This window comes from Lissotriton helveticus, chromosome 8, assembly GCF_964261635.1.
Source record: "Lissotriton helveticus chromosome 8, aLisHel1.1, whole genome shotgun sequence".
Taxonomy (NCBI): domain Eukaryota; kingdom Metazoa; phylum Chordata; class Amphibia; order Caudata; family Salamandridae; genus Lissotriton; species Lissotriton helveticus.
The window spans coordinates 1,149,750,087-1,149,777,299 of record NC_136069.1 but is presented as its reverse complement, the minus strand read 5'-3'; the positions used below and the strand labels follow the sequence as shown (position 1 = coordinate 1,149,777,299).

General features: G+C 44.1%; 1 protein-coding gene across 10 annotated transcripts in view; it reads right to left on the bottom strand.

Annotated features, from left to right (window-relative positions):
* MAP4K4 (mitogen-activated protein kinase kinase kinase kinase 4) overlaps window positions 1–27,213 on the bottom strand; it is a 642,366-nt gene that overhangs the window by 188,988 nt on the left and 426,165 nt on the right. For all 10 annotated transcript variants that reach the window (XM_078658041.1, XM_078658045.1, XM_078658037.1 and 7 more), the window contains exons 7-11: window positions 26,302–26,432; window positions 23,669–23,723; window positions 21,433–21,511; window positions 18,969–19,144; window positions 7,101–7,173 (exon numbers count right to left, since the gene is read on the bottom strand). In XM_078658041.1, the coding sequence (XP_078514167.1) occupies window positions 7,101–7,173; window positions 18,969–19,144; window positions 21,433–21,511; window positions 23,669–23,723; window positions 26,302–26,432 (514 nt within the window). The remainder of the gene's footprint in view (window positions 1–7,100; window positions 7,174–18,968; window positions 19,145–21,432; window positions 21,512–23,668; window positions 23,724–26,301; window positions 26,433–27,213) is intronic.

The window sequence follows — 27,213 nt, the reverse complement described above, 5'->3', positions numbered from 1 at the left end:
GAGTATAAAGCTACAAGACCGTAAGAACACTGTATAGAACCAGGAGAAGAGGTAGCCCAAAAGGGAACGCAAACTAAGATCGAGGAATGCAAAGGAACTAAGGACAATAGTCCACAGAGTCCAGGCCAAAAACAAATGGAAGGAGCATACATAACGTACTCAGGGGCAGCAACACATACAACGAATAAGAAGCACTGGCTGATCATTGTGGAAACAATCCTGAGAAACAGATTCCGATAAAATAGACCTCCAATGATAACATGATGGAGAAAAGATAAAGAAAACAATGAATGCTGGAGAGCATTGCTAGGAAACAACAAGAACGGCAACAAAAAAAAACGCTCTTACATTGAGAACCTTGAAGGCATCTTCCGAAAGAATGTAATAGACTCTCACTGAAGAGAAGCAAGGAAACAAACAAGTGCAACCAAGAATGCTGAAACAGGTCACCAAGAAGGGCGTAGGTAAAATGCAGTGACATACACTGTACAGAAGGTCAGATGACCATATGTGTACAACACCCACATATCAGAAGTAAAAGACATCTACAAGAAATCCAGTCAATAGATGCGAGGAACTGAAGTCGGGGGGAGGGCTTATATGGACTCAGTTGGCATCACACGCGGGAGACGACGTCGCTAGCCACCCTCCGCCAACACGCAGAGGTACTTCTGGGAAAACTTCCAGATCCAGGCTGGCGCCTGAGGAGGATTCTAAGATAAGGAATATGCAGCTAGATGTGTCTATCAGATCCATTATTCAACAATCTCCACCCATTTGTCAGTTGAGGCCCATCCTAGGAAAGTTGAAGACCATCCTGAACTTTTACCTTGAGAACGACAACTCCTCCACAACCCTGATCGATAACCTCGCCAACTTCGGACTGAAGCAACTCGTCACAACGCCCACCCACTCCACCGGCCACACACTCGACCCCGTCTTCTCCTCAAGCCCGTACGTCTCCGTCAGCCACACCACCAAACTCCTCTGGACCGACCACCGCTGCATCCACTTCGCCTTCCAGAGGCCCACCGCACCCAACAGATCCCCCACCACTGCTGGAGTAAAATCACCGAAGACCATCTACACGCAAACCTCGCTCTCAGCCTACCCACCGAACCCTCGACGACGCTGCCCACAGCCTAAGACGCTGGATCGAGGACAGCGCCAACACCCTCGCCCCGCTGAAGAAACCCACCCACAGAGACACCAGCAAGAGGGCCAGCTGGTTCACCCCAGAACTCTTAGCCTCCAAGCAAGCCTGCCGGAAACTAGAGAAGAAATGGCACAGTGAACAAACTTCGGACAGCCACGCAGCCCAAAAGGACGCCATCCGCAACCACCACCACCTCATCAGGGCGGCCAAGAGAACCTCCTCCTTCAAAGACCGCCTCGACAACAACGCACACAATAGGAAGGAGCTTTTCAACATCGTGAAGGAACTCTCCAAACGCAGCTCCAACGGCATCCCTTCGTCGCAAGCCCTGTGCGACTCCCTCGCCACCTTCTTCCACCGCAAGATAGCAGACATCCACGACAGCTTCAACACCCAGACAGCCCCAACAAACAGCAACACAACAGACCCTCCGCAGACCATCGACCACGACCCTCTGCTAGAATGGGCCAGGGTGAGTATCGGTGACACCATCAAGACCATGCGCACAATCCACTCCAGCTCTCCGTCAGACCCATTCCCACACCACGTCTTCAACAGAGCAAGCAGCTCCATCGCACCCCACCTGCGCAACGTCACCAATCTCTCCCTAGAGACAGCGACCTTCTTAGAGATCTGGAAACACGCCGAGATCAACGCCCTACTCAAAAAACCTAAGGCAGACCCAAGAGACCTCAAGAACTTCCGGCCCATGCCTCTGCTCCCCTTCCCGGCCAAGGTCATCGAGAAAAACGTCCGACAGCTAACCCGATACCTTGAAGAAAACAGAATCCTGGACCGTTCCAAGTCAGGGTTCCGCAGCAACCACAGGACAGGGACTGCCCTCATCTCCGCCACCGATGACATCAGGACCCTGCTGTACAAACGGAGAGACCGCAGCACTCATCCTCCTAGACCTCTCTGCCGCCTTCGACACCGTCTGCCACCGCACACTATGCGCACGCCTCCACGCCGCAGGGATTTGAGACAAGGCTCTGAATTGGACCACCTCCTTCCTCTCCAGCAGAACCCAGAGCACCCACCTCCCCCCATTCCGCTCCAAAGCCTCTGAAATCATCTACGGCATCCTCCCTCAGCCCGAAGCAGTTTAACATTTACAGGGCCCCGCTCGCACACGTAGCCAGACAGCACGACCTCAACATAATCTCCTACGCTGACGACACTCAGCTGATCCTCTCCCTCACCAAGGACCCCATCACCGCCAAAGCCAACCTCCACGAAGGAATGAAGGCCTTCGCCGACTGGATGAAGACCAGCTGTCTGAAGCTGAACTCGGACAAGACTGAGGTCCTCATCCTCGGCTCCAACCCTTCAGCCCGGGACGACTCCTGGTGGGTGATGGCACTGGGGGCATCCCCGTCACCCACTGACCACGCACGCAAGCTGGGAATCATCCTCGACTCAACGCTCTCAATGACCAAGCAAGTCAACGCCGTCTCCTCCTCCTGATTCAACACCCTCCACAAGATCTACAGATGGATCCCGACAGATACAAGAAAGACAGTCACCCAGGGCCTCGTCAGCAGCAGACTCAACTATGGAAACGCCCTCTACGCGGGAGCCCCGACCAAGCTCATCAAACGACTACAATGCATCCAAAATGCCTCGGCACGACTGATCCTTGACGTACCACGCCACGGCCACATCACCCCCCACTTGAGAAACCTGCACTGGCTCCGCGTCAACAAGAGGATATTTTTCAAGCTCCTCATGCACGCACACAAGGCACTCCACAAGACCGTCCCAGCCTACCTCAACAGATGGCTCTCCTACATCCCCAACCGCCAGCTACGCTCCGCCGACCTCTCACTCGCCACCGTCCCGAGAATCCGAAGAACAACGACCAGTGGGAGATCCTACTCCCACCTCGCCGCCAAGACATAGAACACCCTCCCACTGAGCCTACCACAGACCCAAGACCTGCTGACCTTCAGGAGGATACTCAAGACCTGGCTGTTCGATCAGTAGCGCCCCCCCTCCCCCTTCCCACCAGCGCCTTGAGATCCTCGCGGATATGTAGTGCGCTTTACAAATGATTGATTGAGCTAAAGAGTACAATATTCTTTCAGACATACAATGTGTGTTTCGTTCAGGAATTGGCACAGTCTAGCACTGCTTTAACCTCTATCTTATTACCGTGAAATACATCAGAGCCAGGGGAGGCGCCTTGCACTTAAGAGTTAATGGACCTCTCCTGTACCTTCAATGGAAACTATGGTGGCGGAAAAGGAATTTGTTACTCTGCTAAGGAGTTTACCTTAGAGCACTTGCATTGAGATTCGCTATGACCCACAGGTTGAATGCACCCCCCTTATTAAAACAGATAGGGGTATACAACAGGGTTGCATTTGGCCCCTATTCTATTTTTGATATCCATTAATTGAGTAGACTAATATATCTTGCATAGGGGCATGGACTTGCCCCAGATGGGGAAATTGCCAGATTCTAATCTTGCTTTATGCGGATGATGCAGTCCTCATTGCAAGAGCAGTGAATGGTCTACAAATGCTACAAGACTTGTTCCAGACTTTCTCTGAAGATCTGGACATTAACATGACATTTTTAAAAACATTTATCATGAAGCCGCCACTGTATCTCAAACAGTAAGCCTTAGCATAATGAGGGAGGGGTACCCAATAAAGAAAGATTTAATTATTTGGGATTTTTCTTTATTGCCACATTAAACTGGGCGCCGCTTCTAACTTCCAGTTTCAGGCAATTTAGCGGAGCAATAGAGGCGATTGTTGACTTCTCCCACAGATTAGTTCACAAACCACTCAGAGAAATGCTTCCGCTCTAAAAGAGTAAATGTTTGTCGGTGGGACTTTACCAAGCAGGAATCTGGAATTATTGCAATTCAGATACATCACAACGGCTTCTTATGCAGACTATCAGTCCCTCTGGGTACTGCCTCATTTATAGCTCAGGCGGATCTAACCCATACGGAGGATGCAATCGGCCTTGCACCTTTGACATTATGGATTAACTCCTGGTGTAAACCTGAGGAGGGACTGGTGCAGGTATTCTTAAAGGAATGTCTGGATATGATGTGACAGATTCCCTGGGTGGCCTATGTGCAAAAAGTATTCACCTTGCTGGGAACCCCTAAACTATTCTTTAATCTGACAGGTATAGCCCCCCCCAGCTGGAAAGAGAAAGTCAAACACCTTTATTGTAACTATCGCCTTAGGGTTCAGCTTGATACAACCCAATCCATAAAGTCAACAGAAAATTATCTTGTAGTTTCCACTTCAAGGGGGATAGACACTTAAAAATTAATGTAGTCTATTTCAGTTAATATTAGCTAACTCATTTGTTCACTTTGCTGTTGCAGTACTGTTGCACGAAGCTTCTGTCACGGATCTCCCCAAATGTCCATGTGACAACATCTCAAATCAATGCACTACTTGCTTTATGCTCTTTTGCACCTAATATTCTGTGCTACAGGCTGCCTTTTTGGCCCAGATTCAACACCAAGCCAATACTGGACAATAGCAGACATGGATGGTCTTTTTGGAGCAACTAGGTTTGCTCTCCATTTGCTACGCTATAATTAACTTCATAAGGAGTGCTGTTAAGATCAGACAGCATTATGGAGTTTCATAGTATTTTAATAGGTATAGATATTTTTGTTAAGTGGTTCGACACCCATTTCCTAGCAAAGATATCAGACATAAAATCCCCCTCCCCAACTTTTTGAACAAATTCAGTACAAGTCACCTTAGAGTTTGTGAGCTTGTAAAGACAATGACCTGCAGAATATGTCATAGACCTCCTATTGAGTTGCAATATCTTTGGAAATGGAGTTCAAGTTCAAGGGATTTTAATCAGTATATAAGATGACCTTATTGTGGAGCAATAACACAAGAAAGACCACTTGCACACCAACGTTAGGTGCTAAACGGCCGGGCTACACATCTGCCTTGAGTATGACCACTGGCTCTCACCTGCATTAGAAGTAATTGGCCAACGTGCACAAACTAACAATAAAAAAAGTATGTAAAACTGTATGTAACGACTGATGGAAAAAGCACTATAAAGAGGGTACAAGATAAACTTAACATGTAAAGCGCTTCTAAGTTCCAGTGAGGCATGATCTATACTATAAAAACAATGAACATATTAAAAATGTATAAACATTTGGATGATTTCAATTCTGCCTCAAATTGAATGCACCTTTATACAATGGTACACACAGGAGTAAAAAAACGTGCAAACTAGATTTACATGTGCTCATTTCCAGTCCAGAGAAGGGAATTGGCACATGCGGTTGAACATATTCTATATTAATAGGTATGCAGGTAAAGGAAAATCCAAGTATCTCAGTTCTGTTGAAAATTGTATACCAACGCAGATTCACGGTGTACAAATTCCGACACAGGTAATGGGCAAGCTCAATGTAAAGCAAACACTAAAAAAGAGGAACAGTACTTCTTGTGTGCTGAATGTGCACGTATTAACCAACCCTATACTTGCGTAATTACTAAGTGACTAAACATAGCTTCCAATTCAGATTCAAGGAGCAACCAAATCCTCACTCACCAAGGTCTATTTTTAGGGCTATAATTTGAAAGTTCAGAAACAGATGTTGGGAATCTATTGTTAGGCCGGTGCTACATGCAGAGTGCAATCTTTGAAGATGGGCTAACTCAATTGTGTGTGATGAAAGGAAGCATGAAGAGATATTGCATCTTTGGAGTAGCAGTGCTTAGAGGCATGCTATTTTATTCAAAAGTTGATGGTGCAAGAATCTAAGGTGAACTAGGCTAGCCTCTAGGGGTGCTGTACTTGGCCACAGAGCGGTCTTTGTGACGGTTTTTAAGACCCATGTGTGACATTGATCCACATTCTGTCCATCATTGTTGTGTTTGCAGGTTTTTAAGACCACATCACTAGCTGACTGGGGAGGAACCACCACACCGGTGGTGTCGGGATACTGTGGGCTGCAGTCTCAGATTGCAGCCAGTATCCCCACACCAAAGTCCAACGACAACAAGATTTATTTCCAAACAGAGAATACCCATAAGGTATGCAGGGTCCTTTTCTGAAACTGGTAATCAAGGCCTATAGACCAAACACACGCCTTTAATTAGAAAGGTGGTGTGGTTTAACTGACATGCATGCTAGAGCAAATATTTCAACGCAAAGCACTCCCAGAACATTAAACAGCAACTGCAGCATGTAGCATGGCTCCACCAGTCAGAATGTTGCCTTGGCACCAGTGACATCTCAACGTAAGTAAAGTCTCTAGGTGCTGCAAATGTCTAACATGTATATGATGGCCCTGAGATGCTTTTTTCCGACAATGTTCATTTGTAAATCGGGAAAATGTCACTCAAGCAGCATTTCATGCACTGCACTTATCTCTTCGGTCCGAAATTACTTTAAAAAATCTCAGATTGAAGAATAAAACAAATCTCCTGGGCCAGATTATGGTTTTCAGTTTCCGAGATCACATAGTATCACATTTCTTTCACAACACAGTCAAAAAAGCGTGGGCATAACTGCTTTTGCAACACAACTACTGGCACATATTGAATGAACCGACATTTATACATAAGCTTCAATATAGGCCTTTTGTACGGTTTCTCAGTTAATTCCATCTATTGAAACCAGAAATCTACTTTATCATTAAATCAAAACAAATGGGCATCAAGGAACACCGCGCAACACCATACTTCAAACTAACAAACACAACCATTTGATTTGTATAGATGTACGGATGAGCAGACAACACATCACATTTTATTTTTGTGTGCCATTCAACTGCCGTTTATGTGCACTTACAAAAACGTTGCAAATAGCATGTATCAGAGCGAAGGCGTGTGTTTTTTAAGGCAGTGGAATATAAATGGGGTTGGTAGAGCATGTAAATGGGGTTGGTAGAGCATATAGACAGGCTTCACTTGCAAGGACCATACACTACCTTGGCTCTCCTTCTTGTTCAGGCACTTCCTCCTCCTCTTCCTCACTTCCGCTGTATTCATATTCGGTTTCATCTATACAAGGAGAGAACAGTGATAAGAAAAAGACTCAACTACTGAAGTTAGAGAGGAGTGAAGGGAGACCATAACACTGTACATCTTATCAAACAACTGAAAGAAGAGGGAAATTACTACATGCGAGCATTATTAAGTGCAGCAACCAATAGCTGGATGTAGAGCACTCTTGCTTATGACCTCAGAATGATGATTATCCCAACAGGATCAGGCAAATGCATTTTGAAGATGAACACAAAACAAACATGTTCTGGCAAAACCCAGAAACTTTTCAAGAGAAAAACATACTTTTTATAGACCAAGGAAATGTTTTGAAAAGATCTCATATAAAAGAAATCTGAGCGGAATTCCTGGTATTGCAATGGTCCCAGCGTGTAACTTATCTGGGTGCTTTGTGCTGGTCTATTGGTTTGGTCAATATGTCAAAAGAAAAAGCAGCCTCACCTTGTTTTTAAGAACATGGTTTAATGTCAAGTTGGTCCCAAGTTTCTAAAATTAAATAATTGCTTAGTTTGAGTGTCTAAAAGAAACATGAAGAACCTACAAGACCAACTGCCAGTTACTCACAACTATTCTGTTTTATGTGGAGAGTACAAGAAACCATACGAAGCTGATGATCGATACCCAATTGTAGAGTGTTCCTCAGCCTGCATTTCAATGAGAGAAGAATCACCTGAAATCATAAATATCTAATTATATTTGATGGCGCTGTCCCACTTTAAATTACATACTTCCTGCTAGGTAGATCATCAATATCTCATTGGGGAATGTAGTTGAAACTGCTGCTCTCCATTTAGAAACACAAGCAAATTCACAAATATAAATTATCCTTTCTCTTGGGCACTAAAAAATGCAACAGAACACTGAGACCACTCCCGTCCTACTTGTTACGAAGCACTGACAATACAACAGACCTAGTTGGGCTCTACCCTACTGAATTCACTGGACAGTACTCAACCCAATCAGCTGCATGAGTCCTTCGTCAATACATTTCTTGTAAAAATGTCTTTTTTTGTACTGTTTTAGTCCTTAAGCTGTTCCTTTCCCAGAATTCTCACTGGTTCTTTTTAGCAGATGACCACTCTCCTCCACAAACAGCATTGCAAGTTTTTGTTATACACCCACAAATGGATCCTATGTGGAAAGTGTTGCCCCCCTACTCTTAAATACACCAACAATGGTTAAGGGTCTATTGCACAGGCTCTCATATTAGCTGTATGTTATCTCCAACTTAATTATAGGAAGGTGTTTGTGGCGGAGACTACAATTATGCCTTAAACCTACACCTAGATCCATCACCCCACCCCACCCCCCTTCCAGGTTCCCCTCCATACATGCACGCGGCACGACTGCATGATTGGACGCAATGCTGGTCTTTGCCGGACGCTTGGTGGACACTCAATCCAACCTATAAAGTCTACTCGTTTTATTCTGTGCCCCACAGGCTTCATGTACGCTTCGATCGCTTCCTATGTTTGGCCTCCTCGATTCCCCTACTGCATCACTAGGACTACTTGTGTCATGTGATCTCAGATCATGACGCACACTGCCTTGACCTTCGTCTGGTGTTCCCAAGACCGTCTGTGCCCATCTGGCAGCTCCAGCGCGACCATCTGGAAGAACCAGCATTCCGGGAGGAACAGGGTAATCATATCAGTCTATCAGTCGTTACTTTGCCGAGAACCATGGCACCGCCTCTATGAGGATGATGGAATGGGATGCATTCAAGGTGGGGACACAAGGTTATTGCTGCAGCACGTAGTGGGTGCACGCAGGACCCTCGATGCCGAAATTAGAGGTATAGAGGCCCACCTTGCATAGCTGAGCGAAACCGTAGATCAGGACCCAACAAAGACCCCGCAGCTAGCCGCTGCAAAGACTTCACTCCTGGAGCGCCTCCGCTGCTTCAATTTCACGGCCCATGCAGCTAAAGTCCATAGAGAGGGGGATAAATCCGTCTGGCCTTGGCCTGGCTAACGCAACAAGGTACAAGTCCATGCCCACTAACTGATCCGACCACGCCTGCGGGCACGTCTGTTTACACCCAAGAGGACATACTTCACCTCTTTTATACTTTTTACTCCAAGCTGTTTCAGGCCCATCTAATCAATGTTTCCCTGCTCCGCCATCCCCACTGCAACTACATTTGTACTCAATGTCAATATAACTGCTGAGATAGTAATACAGGTGATTGGAGTCTTAGCCTGCAATAGAGTGCTAGGACTTGGCAGCCTGCCCCTTGAATATTACAGTACTGTCTCTTCACAACTACCACCCCAACTGACTGCCCTATATGACGCAGCACAGACAGCAGGCAATTCCCTCCAACCCTTAGGGAATCGCTCCTGGTTCCTATTCCAAAACCGGGCAGGGACCCAACTCAACCCACATCACGCTGCCCCATTGCTATTCTAAGGACCAATTGTAGAATACTGGGCAAAGTGCTGGTGGACTGTTATCCTTAGGTGCTCCCCGATCTCATCCACATAGACCAAAATGGGTTTGTCCCTGGGCGCAGTACCTCCCAAAACATCTGCTGCCTGTTCCATATACAGGACCGCGTCCAGGGACGCTACCCAAAAGCAGCATACCTAATATTAGACCTGGAGAGGGCCTTTGATTATCTGGCATGCCCCATCTTTTCCAGGTCTTGACTCCACTTCGGGTCAGACAACTTCTTCTAGAGTGCACACTGCTTCTTTACACCAAACCGACCTCCAGAGTACATTTAGGGCGCCTTATTTCCAACCCCTTGCAAGTGAGCAGAGGCATGCGGCTTGCGCCTGCTCTTTGCCTTTGCAATGGAGCCTCTTGCCATACGCTTGCGACACAAAGGTGATAACTGGGGCATATCACTAGAGGACGGGACGCATGCAGTATCACTGTATGCCGATAACCTCCTCATTTGCTTAAAAGACATCACCGTGGACCTTTCCCTACTCCAACACACACTAGACGAGTTTGCCTTAGCTGCTGGTTTGCAAGTGAACTGGGACAAGTCAGCTATTCACCTACTGCACCCCAACCAACCGCCCGGGCCCATATGCTTAGGTACAATCTCTCTTCATTGGCAAGCAACAGCTACACTCTACCTAGGCATTTGCCTCTACCACTCTCCAGCGGATATATTTGAGGGGAACCTCTGGGTGGCACTGTCAAGCGTTAAGGCACAAATGCAATTTTGGCGATCCCTGCCGCTGGCGCCTATAGCTAAAATAGCCCTAGCAAAAATGATCATCCTACCCCACTTGCTTTATTACTTTGCTATTCTTCCAATAATTCCACCTCGCTCATTTAGAGAGCTCACTGCTAGGCAATCCTGCCTGGGGCATGGGTCGATGCAGAGTAGCGCTTTAACTGCAGCTCCTGATGAACCACGGTGGGATGGGTGTCCTATCATTCAAAGAGTATTATCTGAGCGCACAACTACAATGGTTGTAGCACTGGGCTGCCGGTAGTACAGTTGCAGAGATCTGTGCGATTCACCACCTCCTTCTTCCACAAATAGCACCCTCACCACACTACAGGTGGCAGTGGCACGGGCTTGCATGACTAGAATACATTGTATGTCCCCGACAGTCCCGGTATACGCTCCTGCACTTCCGTAATTGGACTTCCCAAATTATCTGGGACATTACCAGACTTGACTGAGCCCCCTGGACGGAATGCTCAATCCTCACATCTGGGAACCAGTTTCTGGACAGCCAGCTCCTCACATTTGACCAGTTAGTAGCAGATTATAATCTGCCCCCAGGGCAATTCCTCATCCACCAGCAACTCATGCCGTACCCTAAGACAAAGAACTGAATCAAAACCCTTAACACACCCTCTGCTGATGGGTTCTGGCCGTCAACTTATCACTTGGCCATATAAAGCTATCTGTGAGCTGAAGATACACCCCCTAGATACCCTACAGCACAAATGAGAGAAGGAGTTTGGGCAAGCACTGCATGATAAGGAGTGGGAGACTGCCCTTGGATTTCCACAAAAAGTATTGATTAAAAAACCTGCAACTCTTTGTGTTGCACCACACCTAGTTCACCCCAGCCCAAATGACTTGCTTCTTCCCCCAAGCAAATGCCCACTGACCGCACTGTCAGGCACTAGGCACTGAACTAGAGCACATGATATGGTCCTGCCCAGCTCTACACTACTTCTGGAAAAAAGTGCAAGATACATCGGGACAAGTCATGGAGCTCACTGATATCCACACATGGGAGGCGTGTTTCCTTGGCATCTTCAGGCGGCACAAGTCCCATAAGCTGCACACTTGCTTCGCCACCCTGTTGCTTCTCCTTGCCAAGCGCACTCTGGCCCTGCACTGGCATTCCTCAGGGACCACCTCTTTAGACACCTTGCACGGCGCAGTCCACAAGTAGGGTGCAGTCGAGGAAGTTGCCCTACGCTTCTAAGAGGTCCAGGGTCTCCGCAAACAACCCATTTCCACCCACTGGGCCATCCTTCTCTCTGAGTTTTTGCTTTGCACTAGAAACAATAACCTCCCCCCCCCCCATCCTCCCCAATAGTGGCTGCTGCACATCCAGCGCGTCAGGCAGCACCCGTTGTTGCCTCACTCCTCTTCGCTCATATGCAATATGTTATACAACGCCATTCATACGGTCTCATACCCAATGCATTAGCTTTCCATGCAATTTCTTCGCAAGACATTGCCACACCCCTATCCCTATCCCTTCCCCCCAACTCCCAGAGGTTATACATCCTCCTTCTTGTTGTGTACACATGACAATCTCACCCGCAAGTATGCAAATATGAGTAATGAACCGTATGATCCTTGCTGTGCTCACCGGAAGAATCTTAGTTGTATTCCTTTAGTCATAGGAGTCAAGTACTCACTGAATTCAATTGTACCTGTACTTTATGGTTAAGTTTGTTTAAAAACCCAATAAAGATTTATATATTTTTAAAAAAAGACTGTGTTGCTTAAATCTTCAATTTGAAACATGCAAAAACAAAATGTTCCTCAGGATGACTGAGGAAACTGAAAAGTCTTATGAAAAATATCCCAATAATATAGAAACGTGTTAAAAACTTTAACACAGGAATGCATAATAAAGTAGACGTTAGGAAATGTGCTTTTATTAAACGTGCAATAATGGAAATGCTGCTTCATTTCTGCAGAAAACTAATTTCTATTGTTCTCCATCTGCTAGGTCACACTATTTTATTCTTCTCTATCCCTTTAAGAAAATAAATGCCTTTCATAAAAAGTGATTTAACGTCATAACTGAATCATAGAGCCTGAACGTTTTGTGAAATGTGCGGTTTCCTGCAAGATGTATTTCTCTTCTTCTCACACCATAGGAGTTCATTACAGTTAATGCTTTTCTTTGCCACATATTCATAATGAACAAGCGTATTTATGAAAAGAAAATGCTTAATGTAGCTTACATTTCGTGATCTAACCAGGACATACCAGAATTCATATATTTCATTCCATAGAGCAGCTCACTGCTACACAATGGAACAACATACAGCTAACAGAGTAGGCTTGCAAAAGCCATGAGAACCTTCGTAGATGTAGCTTTTTGTAATACGTTGCAGTCAGCTCTGAATAACCTCATGTCGACATGGACATTTTTTGTGGGAATCGAGGACAAAAACGACAGACCATCAGAAGATCTTTCTTCATTGGCTGCTGAGGACGTATTCACCAGTTTTTGCAACATGTTTAGTGGCCTTTCTAAATAGTATGCGTTCTTATCAATAGAGCCAATGCATTCTATCCACTTCTACCCTGCCATGCCCCCTAGCACTTCATTGTGCTAGCTTGAATGACCATAAGCTATTGTGGACAGTGATTTTCTCGACTTCTCCTTACAAAGATTGAGACTGTGTCTTTATGCCCATCATAGCTACTGCTGTGATTTCTCACACTCTTTTGCTCCTTTAGACATTTGATACTGCAACTGTCTGGAGTACCTGGCTGACTCTCCAGAACTACCCTTTATGGAAAGTTTGATCCTTTTCTTAGTTTACTTATTTTTGGGGTTTTGTATAGCGCGAACAAGACCCAAAATAGGGTATCAGAGAGCTTCACAGTAATGAATAAAACAAATTCAAAACAGTTTAGTAGGGTCATAAACAGAAAGATCAGGCATATATGAAGAATGGATAGGTACAGTTCGATACAAACATGGTAAGTAGACATATTAGATGTCTAACGTTGCATCAAAATTCTACTTGCTCTTTTCCAGAAGGAACTCTTTCTGGTTTATTGATAGGATAGGTCCTTTAGATTAGAATAGGGACTATATTCTGAATGGAACACACTGTTTTCAATGACTGTTATAACCAATCCTTTTGATTATTTCTGTAATTGATCTGATCTGACTAGCCTGAAACAAATATATTGACTAAAATCAATGAGAAAAACGTTTTAAACTTCACCAACCTCTCTTTATTGGCTAAACATCAAATGCAAAATATGACGTGAAAAATACTCCATTCTAACATGGTAGTAAAGGTTCAACTAAGGAAGGCACTGAACTTCCAGGGTTGTTAAGTAGGTTTGAAGTGACATTTACAGAACTTTTTATAAAATGTCTGCGCTCACTCTAGTGCCGGCTGGAGGGTTGCTTCACTGCCATTGAACAGCCTAAGTCCTTACTCGGTCATAAGCTGATGCAGAGTTCTTTATTCTTTTCTCACAAGTTTATTCAAGTGCACTTTCTATGGTCCACGTTGATCTATACAGGCAGATACCTTTCAAACGTTCCGAAACATCATTTGTGTGTGCTTTTTCCTGCAGAAAACGAACTAATACACACTCAAAGATCATTCACTTACTGACCTTCTTGGTCCTGAGTTTTCACAAATTACTTTAGGACAACATCAATCCATACGTAAGCTACAGAAAATCACGTTACATTCCATCAGCAATAAACCACCTGGCTTGCCTTGAAACTAGTAATGCAAATCTATTTCTTCCCTGTACTAAAAGAATGCTGAAGACCACTGAGATATAAGCACCTTTACAATACCAAAACAACATTCCACTGTATCTCAACCTTGCCATTCGAGTAGTTTTGCTGCATTACACATCTTAAAATATCACAACTTTAATGCGTATTGAATGATTTGTTCTTTGGAAAATCGAATGGAGATTGTCCAGGCCATATCCATGTAGCAGACCTCCCCACAATGTGATCCGTAGACCCACATTCAGCTCTTGAGAACGGAGGGTACATAAGCTCCCCCTTCAACATGCCCATTGCCTTATTTATTTTATTTTTTTTATTTTGAAAGTTTTATATAGCGCAAACAAGATCTTTGCAGATATCAGAGCGCTTTACATAGAGAGAGTACAAGATCCTAATCAAACAGCTAAGTCAGTAAAGCTAACAGCACAAATCGATGTAGATCAAAAATACAGATAATACAGATAAACAAAGAGGTCGAGCAGGGAGTAAGGTCTGTGCATATTCTTTAAGAGTCCGAAGTAGTGGTTCAAGTGTAATTAGTACACTTGAACTACTTGGTGGGTTGAGTTGGGTGAGAGTTGTATGGGGTTTGTGCAGAGAAGTTCTTTGATGATGTGCAGTTCTTCTTTGACCTGGATGAGGGTGGCCATGATCTTGTCCAGCGTGGGGTATGCGATGGCGGTGGGAGCGGGGATCAGAGGTGCATGACTGACCCGTGAATTAGCGAGCAGGAGGGGGGGTAGGCTGGTGTTCGTGCAGGGCTCCATTGTGTCAGTGTCCATGTACGGGCCGGAGTTAGGGAGGAGAGAGAGTTTGGGCGGGGGCGGTATGGATGAGGTAGAGAGGGGGTTGGTGGAGGGCGGAGAGAGCAGGGTGGAGGCTGGGTGTAAGTTAGTGGTGGTGGGGGTGCAGTAATGGTAGTGAGGACTGAGAGTGGGGGGGAAGTGGGATTGATGGTGGACCAGTTGAGAGGTGGGGGAGTTAAGTAGAGAGAGGAAGTGTGTTCTGCGTATTTAGTCAGAGGGTAGTGGGGGCTGAGGATGGGAGGGGATAAAGGGTGGGAATGGTCGTTGTGTGTGTCGTTCCGGAGCTGAGCTAGGTTGTGGGTGGGAGCTGTGATGTCAGGGGAGAGAGGAGTGTGGGTGGGAGCTGTGATGTCAGGGGAGCGAGGAGTGTTTATGGAGTGTGTAGAGGTCCGAGGGTTGGTAGAGGCAGAGTTGAGGGTGCTGTCAGGGGAGAGAGGAGTGTGGGTGGGAGCTGTGATGTCAGGGGAGAGAGGAGTGTTAATGGTATGTGTGGAGGTCCGAGGGTTGGTCGAAGGGGAAGGGGTGGTGTTGAGGGTGATGTCAGGGGAGAGAGGAGAGTGGGTGAGAGCTGTTGTGTCAGGGGACAGAGGGGTGTTAATGGTATGTGTGGAGGTCTGAGAGTTGGTAGGAGGGGAAGGGGTGGGGTTGTGGGTGAGAGCAGTGTGGGTGGGAGCTGTGATGTCGGGGGAGAGAGATGAGTGTTAATGGTATGTGTGCAGTTCTGAGGATTGGTGCGTGGGGAGGGGGTGTGGTTGCGGGTGAGGGTAGTGGAGTCCGGGGTGAAGGGGATGGCGGTGAATTGAGTCATCGGTGCATTACAGGAGGTTAAGAATTAAAAGTTAAACGGGTGCAGTTTGCCTAAATGTACCGAATACAGGTAGCTGTATGGTGCTGTCAGTATACTGGAGCAAAATACAACAGCAACAGTAAGTCACATGAATCGCAAGTGACATTAGCGAGCAACCAAAAGATATATGCGGTAGCAAATGTTGCAGTACAGGAGTTAAATGTACCAGGTGATACTAGTGAGCACCCATAAGTAAATATGAGGTAGCAGTCGGTGCATTACAGGTTATAATACCAATACATAAAAACAGATAGTTGTAGATTATGAGCACCTAAAAATATATGAGGTAGCAATCAGTGCGTTACAGGTAAAACAATTACATAAAAACAGGTTATAGGACCAATACGTAAAACCAAATAGTTGTACACTGTGAGCACCCAAGAATATATGATATATATCTTTTTCAATCTGTGATGGACAAACCAAAACTGCTTCAAGTGGAACTACTACAAGGCTAAACTAACCTTTTCGTAGACTGCGCCAATCTCAGACACATGCCATCAATGGCACTTGTTACATTCTCTACTATTACCTTTGCAATTTTAAAAGGCCCACAAATAGCATCAAACTAACTTGAATTCATCTGTGAGACAACATTCAGAAGATAAGTAAGGGATTTGGACATAAATAAAATGTGCTCTTCTGTATTTCCAGGAGACCTAGTGCATGTACTAAAAATTAAGATGACCAAGCCAACTGCCGGTATTAAGTGCAATGTACCGAATAGTACATTTCTGTGGGTACCATGCATTTAAAATTACCCAAACATCTGGGTCACCTGATAAGGTATAAAGATGCCATCCCAACCCAAAGATTTGCAATCCCCTAAGACTGTCCAGATAAACAATGCCTCTGAATCAACCACACCAGACTGTTTTTGTTTTGTGGAGACTTGTGTACTTTAAAGCTTGTTTTATGCAAAGATGATCTTTCACCAAATTAAACAAACATTTTTTTTTCTAAAGTCTACACATTTTCAATCTTATTGGATTGGAGGAATAGTATCCTCATGATGTTTCAGATTCAGATTTTTAAATGCTCTCTTGGTTTAAGATGATTCAGAAAAGGGGGTGGTGATGAACACAGTGTCTGAATTAAGCAGACCACTCTTACCCAGTCCAAAGATCAGGGCTTGATCCATCACCGTTATTTAGCTTACTGCCCCATCCCAGCTCAGAACCTGGCTATATGCAAATTAGTCTGTCCCTGGCCCAGTGCATCATGGGAACAGGGCAGACCAAACTACCAAGCCAATTCTTCACCAGAAAGGAGACAAGCTTCCGGGGACCGGTTTCTGCCATTTCAGGCGTCGTCGGCCCGGCTTGCTAGAATCCTGATGGAGCAGTGAGCAAGGGACTCAGTCTGAGTATACCCTTCCACGCTTATGGTGGACAAAATGATTCAGAAAAGGGGGTGGTGATGAACACAGTGTCTGAATTAAGCAGACCACTCTTACCCAGTCCAAAGATCAGGGCTTGATCCATCACCGTTATTTAGCTCACTGCCCCATCCCAGCTCAGAACCTGGCTATATGCAAATTAGTCTGTCCCTGGCCCAGTGCATCATGGGAACAGGGCAGACATTCTAAAGTTCGGAAATCCCAGCCCAGCACATTCTTGCGGAAGAGTACACCACTTTAAAGATCTTCTTGAGCGACGGTACCCCCACAGAAACCTGGACATCATCCTGTCTATTTTGTTAAAAAGAGACATTGAAAAGAATAAAGGAATAGCGCGAAAAAAATAAAGACATTTTGGAAAAATCATCATCTTGATGACATTGGTTCGTCCATATAAAGATAAATGTAAATTATTTAACCTTTCTAAAGTTCTATTGGTAAATATGAGTAAAGGATCCAAATTTAGTCCAACAATGTCATCAATTTTAGGAGATATAATTACACCAAGATATGTACCAGTAGAATTTAATAGTATATCAGTGGGTTTACCAGCCTCAGAGTGTATTATCTGGGTTTTTGAAATATTAAGCTTGTATCCGGAGAATTTACCATACTCACTAGCTAGATCAATTATTTTAGGTAGCGCAGAAGAGGCGTCGGAGGTTACAATGGCCACATCGTCTGCGTACGCTAAAACTTTATGGTCAACCTCGTGAAGTCGGATTGGTGGGATGCCAGGTTCCATAATTAATCTATTCAGGTAGGGTTCTAAGTAGAGAGCAAATAGGAGCGGGGAACAAGGGCAGCCTTGTCTGGTCCCTCTAGTGATTAAAAAAGGTCTAGAATTGTCAGTGCCTAGTCTTATTACACCCTTGGAATTAGAATAAAGTGATTGTACAGCTTTAATAAAATGTGATGGGAAGCCCTTCCATTCTAATACAGAAGCTTGTTTCCTTCCCAGTACAAGAATTGGCTTGGTAGTTTGGTTTGCCCTGTTCCCATCATGCACTGGGACAGGAACAGACTAATTTGCATATAGCCAAGTTCTGAGCTGGGATGGTGCAGTGAGCTAAAAAACGGTGATGGATCAAGCCCTGATCTTTGGACTGGGCAAGAGTGGTCTGCTTAATTCAGGCACTCTGTTCATCACCACCCCCTTTTCTGAATCATTTTGTCCACCATAAGCGTGGAAGGGTATACTCAGATGTGAGTCCCTTGCTCATTGCACCATCAGGATTCAAGCAAGCCGGGCCGACGACGCCTGAAATGGCAGAAACCGGTCCCCGGAAGCTTGTTTCCTTCCCAGTATAAGAATTGGCTTGGTAGTTTGGTTTGCCCTGTTCCCATCATGCACTGGGACAGGAACAGACTAATTTGCATGTAGCCAGGTTCTGAGCTGGGATGGTGCAGTGAGCTAAAAAACGGTGATGGATCAAGCCCTGATCTTTGGACTGGGTAAGAGTGTTCTGCTTAATTCAGGCACTCTGTTCATCACCACCCCCTTTTCTGAATCTCTTGGTTTAAGAGGCATCTAAATGTAAAACTTCTCAAATTCCCTAGTACAGTGGTACGAGGTCCGTGAGATCTAGTCCGTATGAGAACTATGCAAATGTATAAATAAAATACCTATAACCTTAGAAGAAATTAAAACATTTACAGCAAATCAAGGAATATCATTAGGTCACACATTCAAAGAACTGCAATAAGTAAAACTCAAACTGTCAATTCAGAATCTATTCAAGCATCTGTGATTAAAAAACTGAGCTATAGTACTTGCTGGGTTTAAAATGTCACCACCATACCTTTTTCACCCCTCTTCTTCCTGGTTCTATCAATATGGTCCTTGAGTTGAATTCGAACCTGCCTTTCGTTTGGCTGATCTCGGATAAAAGGGTGCTTTAAAAGCTGCTCCGTGGGCGGACGCTGCGTGTAGTTTTTCACTAAACAGCCCTCGATGAAACTAAAAAACTTCTTTGACCTGAAAAAAAAAATATTAAAATATATTACAATTCAGAAATCAATGTTACAACCAGTATTCACATCTGTGGCTATGCAAATGGGCAAGGCAATAATGGCTGTCCACAAATTTGTGTACACAAGAGAACATCTGACATCTACCAGTTGAACATGTGACACCTTTAAAAACAAAGGTGTACATTGCCTATTCTGCCTATAAAATTCCAGTACTCTGCCATAGTCAATTAACGAATCTGGTACTACTGCAACTATGACAAATGTACTACCCCATCAAAATGAATAAAATAGAGCATGGATAGAGGTGAGAGCTACAAGAGGTGCCCAATCCACAAAACATTTTATATTAAGACATACCGTACTCAAATGTTGAGAACTCAAAGAGAAACTTTCTCCCCTACAGATCCCCGCAATTCACACCTTAGTAACCAGTATCAACTCTGCCATTACATCGGAGGGACGTTCCTATTGGTAAAACAAGTTAGTAAAATAACCCATATAATGTCAGCCTCAACACTGAACACTTCATTGAGGCATCAAGTGGTTCTATGCAGACATTTTATAGTTACAGGTTTTTTTTTTTTTTTTTTTAAATGCCCATTTAGCGAGAAATTCCAAATTAGTCTCACTGCTCTTGAAAGAACGGGATAGGACCTTTCCAAGACAGATTGGTCTGCCCACACAATGATGATAATCCCAGGTCTCAGGTAGTATCCAGTTGGCTGCAGGTGACTGCCCTGATTCTGACACAGTTTCAACATTTCAGGTCCTTTCCATTCTGAAAATGTGCACATTTAATGCTCAACTGCCTGCCGGCCTTAAATAACTTTCCAAACAAGCAGAATCTGTGGGTCAGTGGATGGTTTGGGTGCCCTGGGTGCTCCCTCACACGGATAATCTTGACTGCAATCTGCTAGTTTTAAAATATAAAACCCTAAATTGTGGCAGTCTGAGAAAACTTTCAGTTGGCTGTTCTATATTTAGTACAGCCCGTTAGAGGATGTCTGAAGGCAGATTAGTTGAAGTTTCTACCACAGAATAAAAACTAAGCACACAGTTCTAAAATCAAATCTAGCATGGAAAACCTGTATAACTGTTTGGGGTGACAGTGTATCCCAAAAAGGCGCCACAACATTCTAATATTTTGTGCATACCATTTTGAACCTCATGTACAGCAAAAAGAAAAACACTACAACATGTATGCACACCCTTGCCAACCCAAGAGAGGCCTTCAGTCCACTGTGAGATAACCACAGTCATGCACCAGCATAAAAGATAGAAAGGACCTTTGAGAGTCCAATTTATATAGATTGAGGACTGTGTCTAACATCAAAACACAAGACAATATTGATGGACGGAATGCAGAACAAATCACAACATTGACCCCCCCCCGTCAAGAGATCTGGGTTAAATCCATCATTCTTTTGATCACCATGCCACCACAGTTTAGACCTGGCCAAATGCAAATCAGCCTTGACCCTGCGCCCTATGGGAACAGTCCAGCCCGGACTGCCAAGCCAGGTCCTCCCTGGACTGGAAACAATCATCCTAGGACCGGTTTCGAGGGGTTTAGGTCACGACAGGTTTGCATATGACTGGGTCCAAACTGGAATGGTATGGTGAGGGAAAAAAAGATGGATTTAAGCCCAGATCTCTGTACTGGGGTGAATGTATGACATTGTTCTGCATTCTGTTAATCAATTGTTCTTTTTGTATAACATCAAAACACAGCAAAAAGTAGCCAATTGTCCCCTATCTCTGACTGGACATTGAGCCTGGTGAGTGAATGTTACTGGGTCTTGCTGTATCTGTGTTTCAGATATATTCATGGCACCAAGCTTTGAATTTCGCAAACTTTTGTGACAAACATTAAACCCACATAAAACACTAATCTTCATATATTTCAACTGCCATGAACTAAAAGGGATATGTGAGGTTATCTGCTGCTGTTTTTTTTAACTTCACTGTGGTGCTGAAGAGGTTTGATGAAGTTCCACAGTGCTGAAGCAATAGTCCGGGTCCGAAATCGCTTCCAAAATGGAGGTGACCCCCACCCCCTCTTTGCATTTCATTTTACATGATTTCTGAAAAAACAGGGCACAGAGGAAACAAAATCAATAACGTTCTCTTACTATCGATAGCTGAAAGAAAATAATTAAGTGGAATATGCTTGAAATACATTTTGTGATGGAGCAATATTACAGAAATCCAAAAGGAATACAAAACATGGGACTTGAACAAAAACCATGTGTGTGTGTTTAGTTGGCATCGCAGACCACGATTTGGCCCTACCATTTCTTGGACTTCAGTCGCGGCGGAGGGTTCCTTGGGATAAGGAAGAGGGCTCTCATTGGATGCATGTCGCAGAGAGCTGAAAGAGAAAACATGAATTGCTTTAGATATTTTTTAATGGCTACCAACATTTTCAAAACCTATACAGGCTGTGGCGTCCTAAATTAGTTCAGGCATACATAACACCTTCCTACTTGTAAACACCATTGATCTCTTTAAGAAGCTCATTGTTGTTCACACAAGTTTAATAGCGACAGCTCAGCACAGAGGTGTTTCCCAGTACGGTGTCTGACTTCCCAACCCTCAGGACAAATAGAACATCAAATTAAGAGTAACAACTCAGTAAACACCACAGCGGACCAGCACATTTGCAAAAAGCGTACACAGTGCGTTGCTTCAAACAGACCAATTATATGAGTGGGCAGTGCTCACATAACCAGAGGGAGGGGTGTTGCGATGCATTGCACCTGATGAGGTCATGGAAACAGTGATAGCAGTAGGTGGAATCTAATTGTAGATGGAGTCACTGAGGCAGGTGCCAGTCGGTGAACAACAGTGTTTTTGTTATATGCAGTGGGTGTGGAAGTGATAAAGGAGTCGCGGTGTAGATGGGCGTGAGCAATTCAAGATGCTTCTGTGCTTGCCCACCTCCACTAGATTCCTTTTGTGAGGGTACGGACCTACAATTAGGTTCACAAAGAAAGTTAACACTGCTAATAGTTGCGAATGGTGTAACACAGCATAACAATCTCTTGTGTTACAATCTTTATATTTTGTGTAGCTATTCACTGAGCGTACACAGTTTTACCAGTTCAAAAGCACAACCTTCCTTCTAGCAGTGTTCGCTTAAAATGTTTGGGTCAGATATTTAGTCTGAAAAAGTCCCTTTTTGGGATTGTCAAGAGTAGTAACCAAGTCACAGCTAAACGCACTTTCTCCATCAAATACTTTTTCAGTGTGGCGTCTGTTAAGAATGATTCTACATGGCCTGCTACACTAGTAGATGGTTTATTATCCTGAACAAGCACTTAAAATGCAATGTTGACAACATTAACAAAAATTAGAGCAGTAGCATTACAGCTATGTTATAACAAATACTGTGACGTTCCTAATACAAACAAATGGATGTTGTGCAGATACAAAGCACCATCAAAAAGAGGTTAAACAATGTCGATTCAAAAAACGGTTTTCAATTTGTGACCTGAAATAAATGGAGAACATTGCCCCATGGTGAGCTGCAATAATAAATCCTACTGCATACTTCATTCTTTAGCCTCCCAATGTCAATCGTACCCTGGGGGACAGACCAACAACCATGACCAACATTGTATGGCTTCCTAGCAACTACCTGCCTCTGTAGTTTAGTCATAAAATTAATAAGAAAATACAAAACCACAGTAGTTACTTTACAGAGAAGCTACCTGTTGAACAGGATGGACAGCCTAAATACAAAGCACGCTAAGAAACTGCAAGCCAGCGGCAGAGCAGGCAGAGTCTAGAAATAATTATTCCCACCAATTAGGCTGTGTTTATTGCAGTATCTTCACTTTAGTTGTGTGAATAAAACAAACAAATGTATCTGACAAACCGTGTTCAAAACACTTTCAAAGTGTCAGTGCATGTGATTAAGTATTTAGCAGACACGTAAATTCAGTTTTCAAAAGAAAGTCCTCAATTAAAAATGTTTCTAAATTGAGCTAGTCTTTTTAAATCAGTCATCCAATTCATAGAAGTTTTATTACGAATCCAATGGGAACAACAGAAAAATATTTACACAAGGGAACTTACGTGGTATAGGTAATTAAACAAATTCTAATTTGCTAGAAGTTAGGCCAGCTTCACCGAAGTAACCAGGGACACCACATTGTAGTCTAGTTTTTCCTTCTACTAACCAGGATTCCAACTGAGGATAATCACATCTGCGGCACCTAGAATGCTTTCCTTCTACTAACCAGGATTCCAACTGAGGATAATCACATCTGCGGCACCTAGAATGCTGCTGGGTGCTACATGAAAGCAAAGGACTGAAGCACTGATGACGTGGGCTCTGTCACCAACCGTATATGATGTAGAAGGCAGAACGTGTATTACAATTACTCTTGAAAAACTACAACTACGCATGCATCGGGAAAAGGCAAAATCTCACAAACTGATCCCATACTGAAGCATTGCATAAAATAAAAGCCCAACCTACGTTCCATGTCAATGTCATGAGAAATAGAAATGAGTAACTTACGGGGGGCGCCTTCTGCCATTTCGATAGCTGTAATTCCGCAAGACCAGAGGTCACTCTGCAAAATGGAGAACCACGTTAGCAAGAACTCTTCGCAATGCAATAACATCACACATGCATACATCAAGTTCCCATACATAAAGAGAATGTGCAACTCCCCCACGACAAAAAGAACAAAGATTAGGATCACCTATACAATCTCCAAGAAGCCATATCCCACCAAACGACTGAGGTACACTGGAGTTAAAAAGAACATGCTCAAAAAGCACAGAAAGCCAGGCCTTCAGGGCAGCGAGCCATTTGGCATGTTTCTGTCCGGGGTACTCTTTTTTCTTCTAATTAATTCATCCACTCACTTAATGATCCGTGAAAACAAAAGCCTGAGCCTGCATTGTGCTCTTCCTTTGAAATCACATGTATTAATGTGTTACTGGATGTCTGATGTCTCGAAGAGCTGGAACACCTGAGTCTGAGTAGGCCAGTTCATTTTCTCTGGAGATTCTCTCCAAGGAGATGAAGGTGATCTTTTTCTAGAAAATCAAGCTGATCTGATTGGACAGTTCATGTCCTCGCTTATCACCTCAACCAACCAGACAGACTGCTGCATGCACACACATTAATCCCTGCATCTCAAAATAGGGGTTTGCAGTGAGCACTGGGGAAACCTAGAAACCAGACGACCATTCACAGCATACTTTTTATATTTCACCACGTTTTTCAGTGTGTATCACACAAAGAGAACAGCCAATGTGTTCTGATAAATAGCCCCATGGGACAGAAATGTTGCTTCGACCTTCAGGTGAGGCGCAGTTCCCACAGTGGAGTTAGCAAAACCAAAGGGGATGATGGACGGAGTGTTGAACATTGCAAGCACTCACCCTGTGCCTCATGGTAACAGTCCAGCCCGAACTGCCAAGCCATGTCTTCCCTGGACCGGAAACAAGCATCCTGGGGCCTGTACTGTTCCCATGAGGCACAGCGTCAGACTGATATGCATGTGGCCATATCTGAACTGGGGTGGTGGAGTGAGCTAAAGAATGATGATGGATTAAACCCAGACCAGTTGACTGGGGGTGAGTGTTTGATTTGCTCAAACACTCTGTCCATCATCCCCTTTGGTATCGCTTTGTTCCAACAGTGGTGCGCCAGAGATAATGCGTTGGTGCCCACACTGAATCCACTTGTATCACCTGCACACTCATTCTCACCTTCATAGTGATACATTTCAGGGATAGCACCAGAGTAGGATATGAGCACAAGTTCATCAGAACACAACGCAATACAACCATTCACAAGAAATGTCTTAGGAAAAAAACCTTTTTCACAAATACTGTTTGCTTAGCTTCCAACTTCTTTGAAAATTAACTTAGCAGGTTTCAGTGTATTTTCATGGTAGGAATTAAGGGTAGAAAAAACTTCAGAGTTCCAATAATTCACTCCAAAATGGGAACTCGAATCACAGTCCAAGGACTGATATTTGGCAAACGAAAGGGGAGGATCATGTTGCCAGCCTGGCAGACCACCATGATTTGCATTCTTCAGGCAGTCATGACTGTAATGTTGTCAACTGAAGGAATGTGAAAGACAGCCTTTTGGTAACCGCTTGCTTGCTTCTTACTCGAGGGCTTGCCTTCCTCTTCTTGCACTTAGCTCTGCTCTAGAGCATGGCCTCTTTCCCATTGTTTTGATTGGTTTGCTTGTATTCTTCAACTGCTCCCATTCAGGAAACTATTTTTTTCTTTTTCTTTCAGCACTACAACAGAATGCGTGTTTTTTTTTTATCTCTCTCCCTATGTGCTCCTTCTTTTACCCCACAAACACCCACAAATGCAGTGTCCACATTGCTCACTCATCCCTTCCCACAAGCGTATTCATAGCTTTTCCCACACTTTAACTGGCTTTTGGTTTTGGCCTCCTCCGGGCCCAGCCTCACTTGCCACAGTTGCTCCTTCACCCCCCTGCCCACTCCCCCACTGCTTGCCCCTACTCACTCCCTAAAAACCCTTACTGTCCTTTACCTATTTGTAATTTTGTTTGCGCATCAGCACCTGCCAGAATGCTCAGCATTGCAAAGTGCGCTTTTGCACAACTAATGTTATTTTTTTTTTATTTAGTGATCCAAATGGCAAATGCCATCTTGCAATTGGTACATAAATAAGAAAAAATAGCGCCCGTGTGACGACACAGACTGTTCATGCACCATGGTAACTCAGGTGCACGCTCAGATAACTTCATGTGGGCCGCTATGGAATGATGCGGACAACTCTCAGCAAGTTTTTTCTGCATATGCTACACAGCATTGGCAAAAACAACTGGCATCGCTAATAGGGCAAAGAAGCTAAACCAACTACCTTTAGCAATGCTTGCTAATATCGTTGCTGAGGCAGTGGAGGAGCATTATGACTCATTCAAGACTTTGGATCTTGAAAAAAAAGGCCCCTCCTCCTAACCCTAAGAAATGGTGTGTGTATATATATATATATATATATATATATATATATATATATATATATATATATATATATATATATATATATATATATATATATATATATACATACACCCCCCCCCCCCCCCCCGACATTTACGTCCAGTGCTCGCCTGGGAAATAGTTAGAAGTTAAACAGCACGCTTACCCTGTAATCATACGTAGCATCTGGATTCTCATCGCACGCAATGACTTCAGGTGCCATCCAGTAGGGAGTTCCGATGAAAGTGTTCCTTCTCCCTACCGTCCTGTCCAACTGAGCACTAACACCAAAATCAACTGCAAGTAATAAGTGAGAAGACCTTAGGACATTCTTTGACACAATCAACCAGGTAATCAAAGTCAAGTGCAAGATCTTCAAGCAACTGCGCAAATATATGCAAGACTTTGTGTGTAGAATGTGTTTTGGGGTAAACGGAGTCCCGAACATTCTGGTTGAGAAAAGGTGGCACATTCTATCCGATTAAGAATGTAAATAAAATGGTAGCAGATAGCTGCTATATAGGGTGACACCCTCCCTCCAAGTAACGGTGTACACAGGTTCTAGTCTTGGACTTGGGTGTCAGACTAATAATGCATGATTGGTGTTGTAGTCTTGCTTTGCTTCCATTGAACTAATTCGGACCTACCGGAATCCATCATTTGTAGTTGAAAAGTCCAGCTCTGGGGACAGTGTGCGTAAGGAACTGGACTGAGGCAGTAAGCCTTCAATTACCACAACTTAAGAATCCCGCTGCCATGGGTTACCAAACATGTTATCAGGGACCACACTGAGAGGCTTGTCTCAAGACAGTAAATTGACCATCCAAGAGGGAAAAGCTTTCCCTGCAAAACCCCTTTCCTCTGGAAATACTGAACAGCAAAAAAACGTAATCGTGTACTGAGGAACATATTTATAAATGGAAGCGTCACATCTAAAAGCCAGTATCTTATGGTTCGAGGTTTTAAGGAACGGAAATAATGATATTTTTTCTGTCACTGCATCCAGGAACCAAGGAAACAGACATTGACTCAAATCCCCAGTGGAACTGTAAGCAGTGGGGTGCATGTGTGAAAGGGG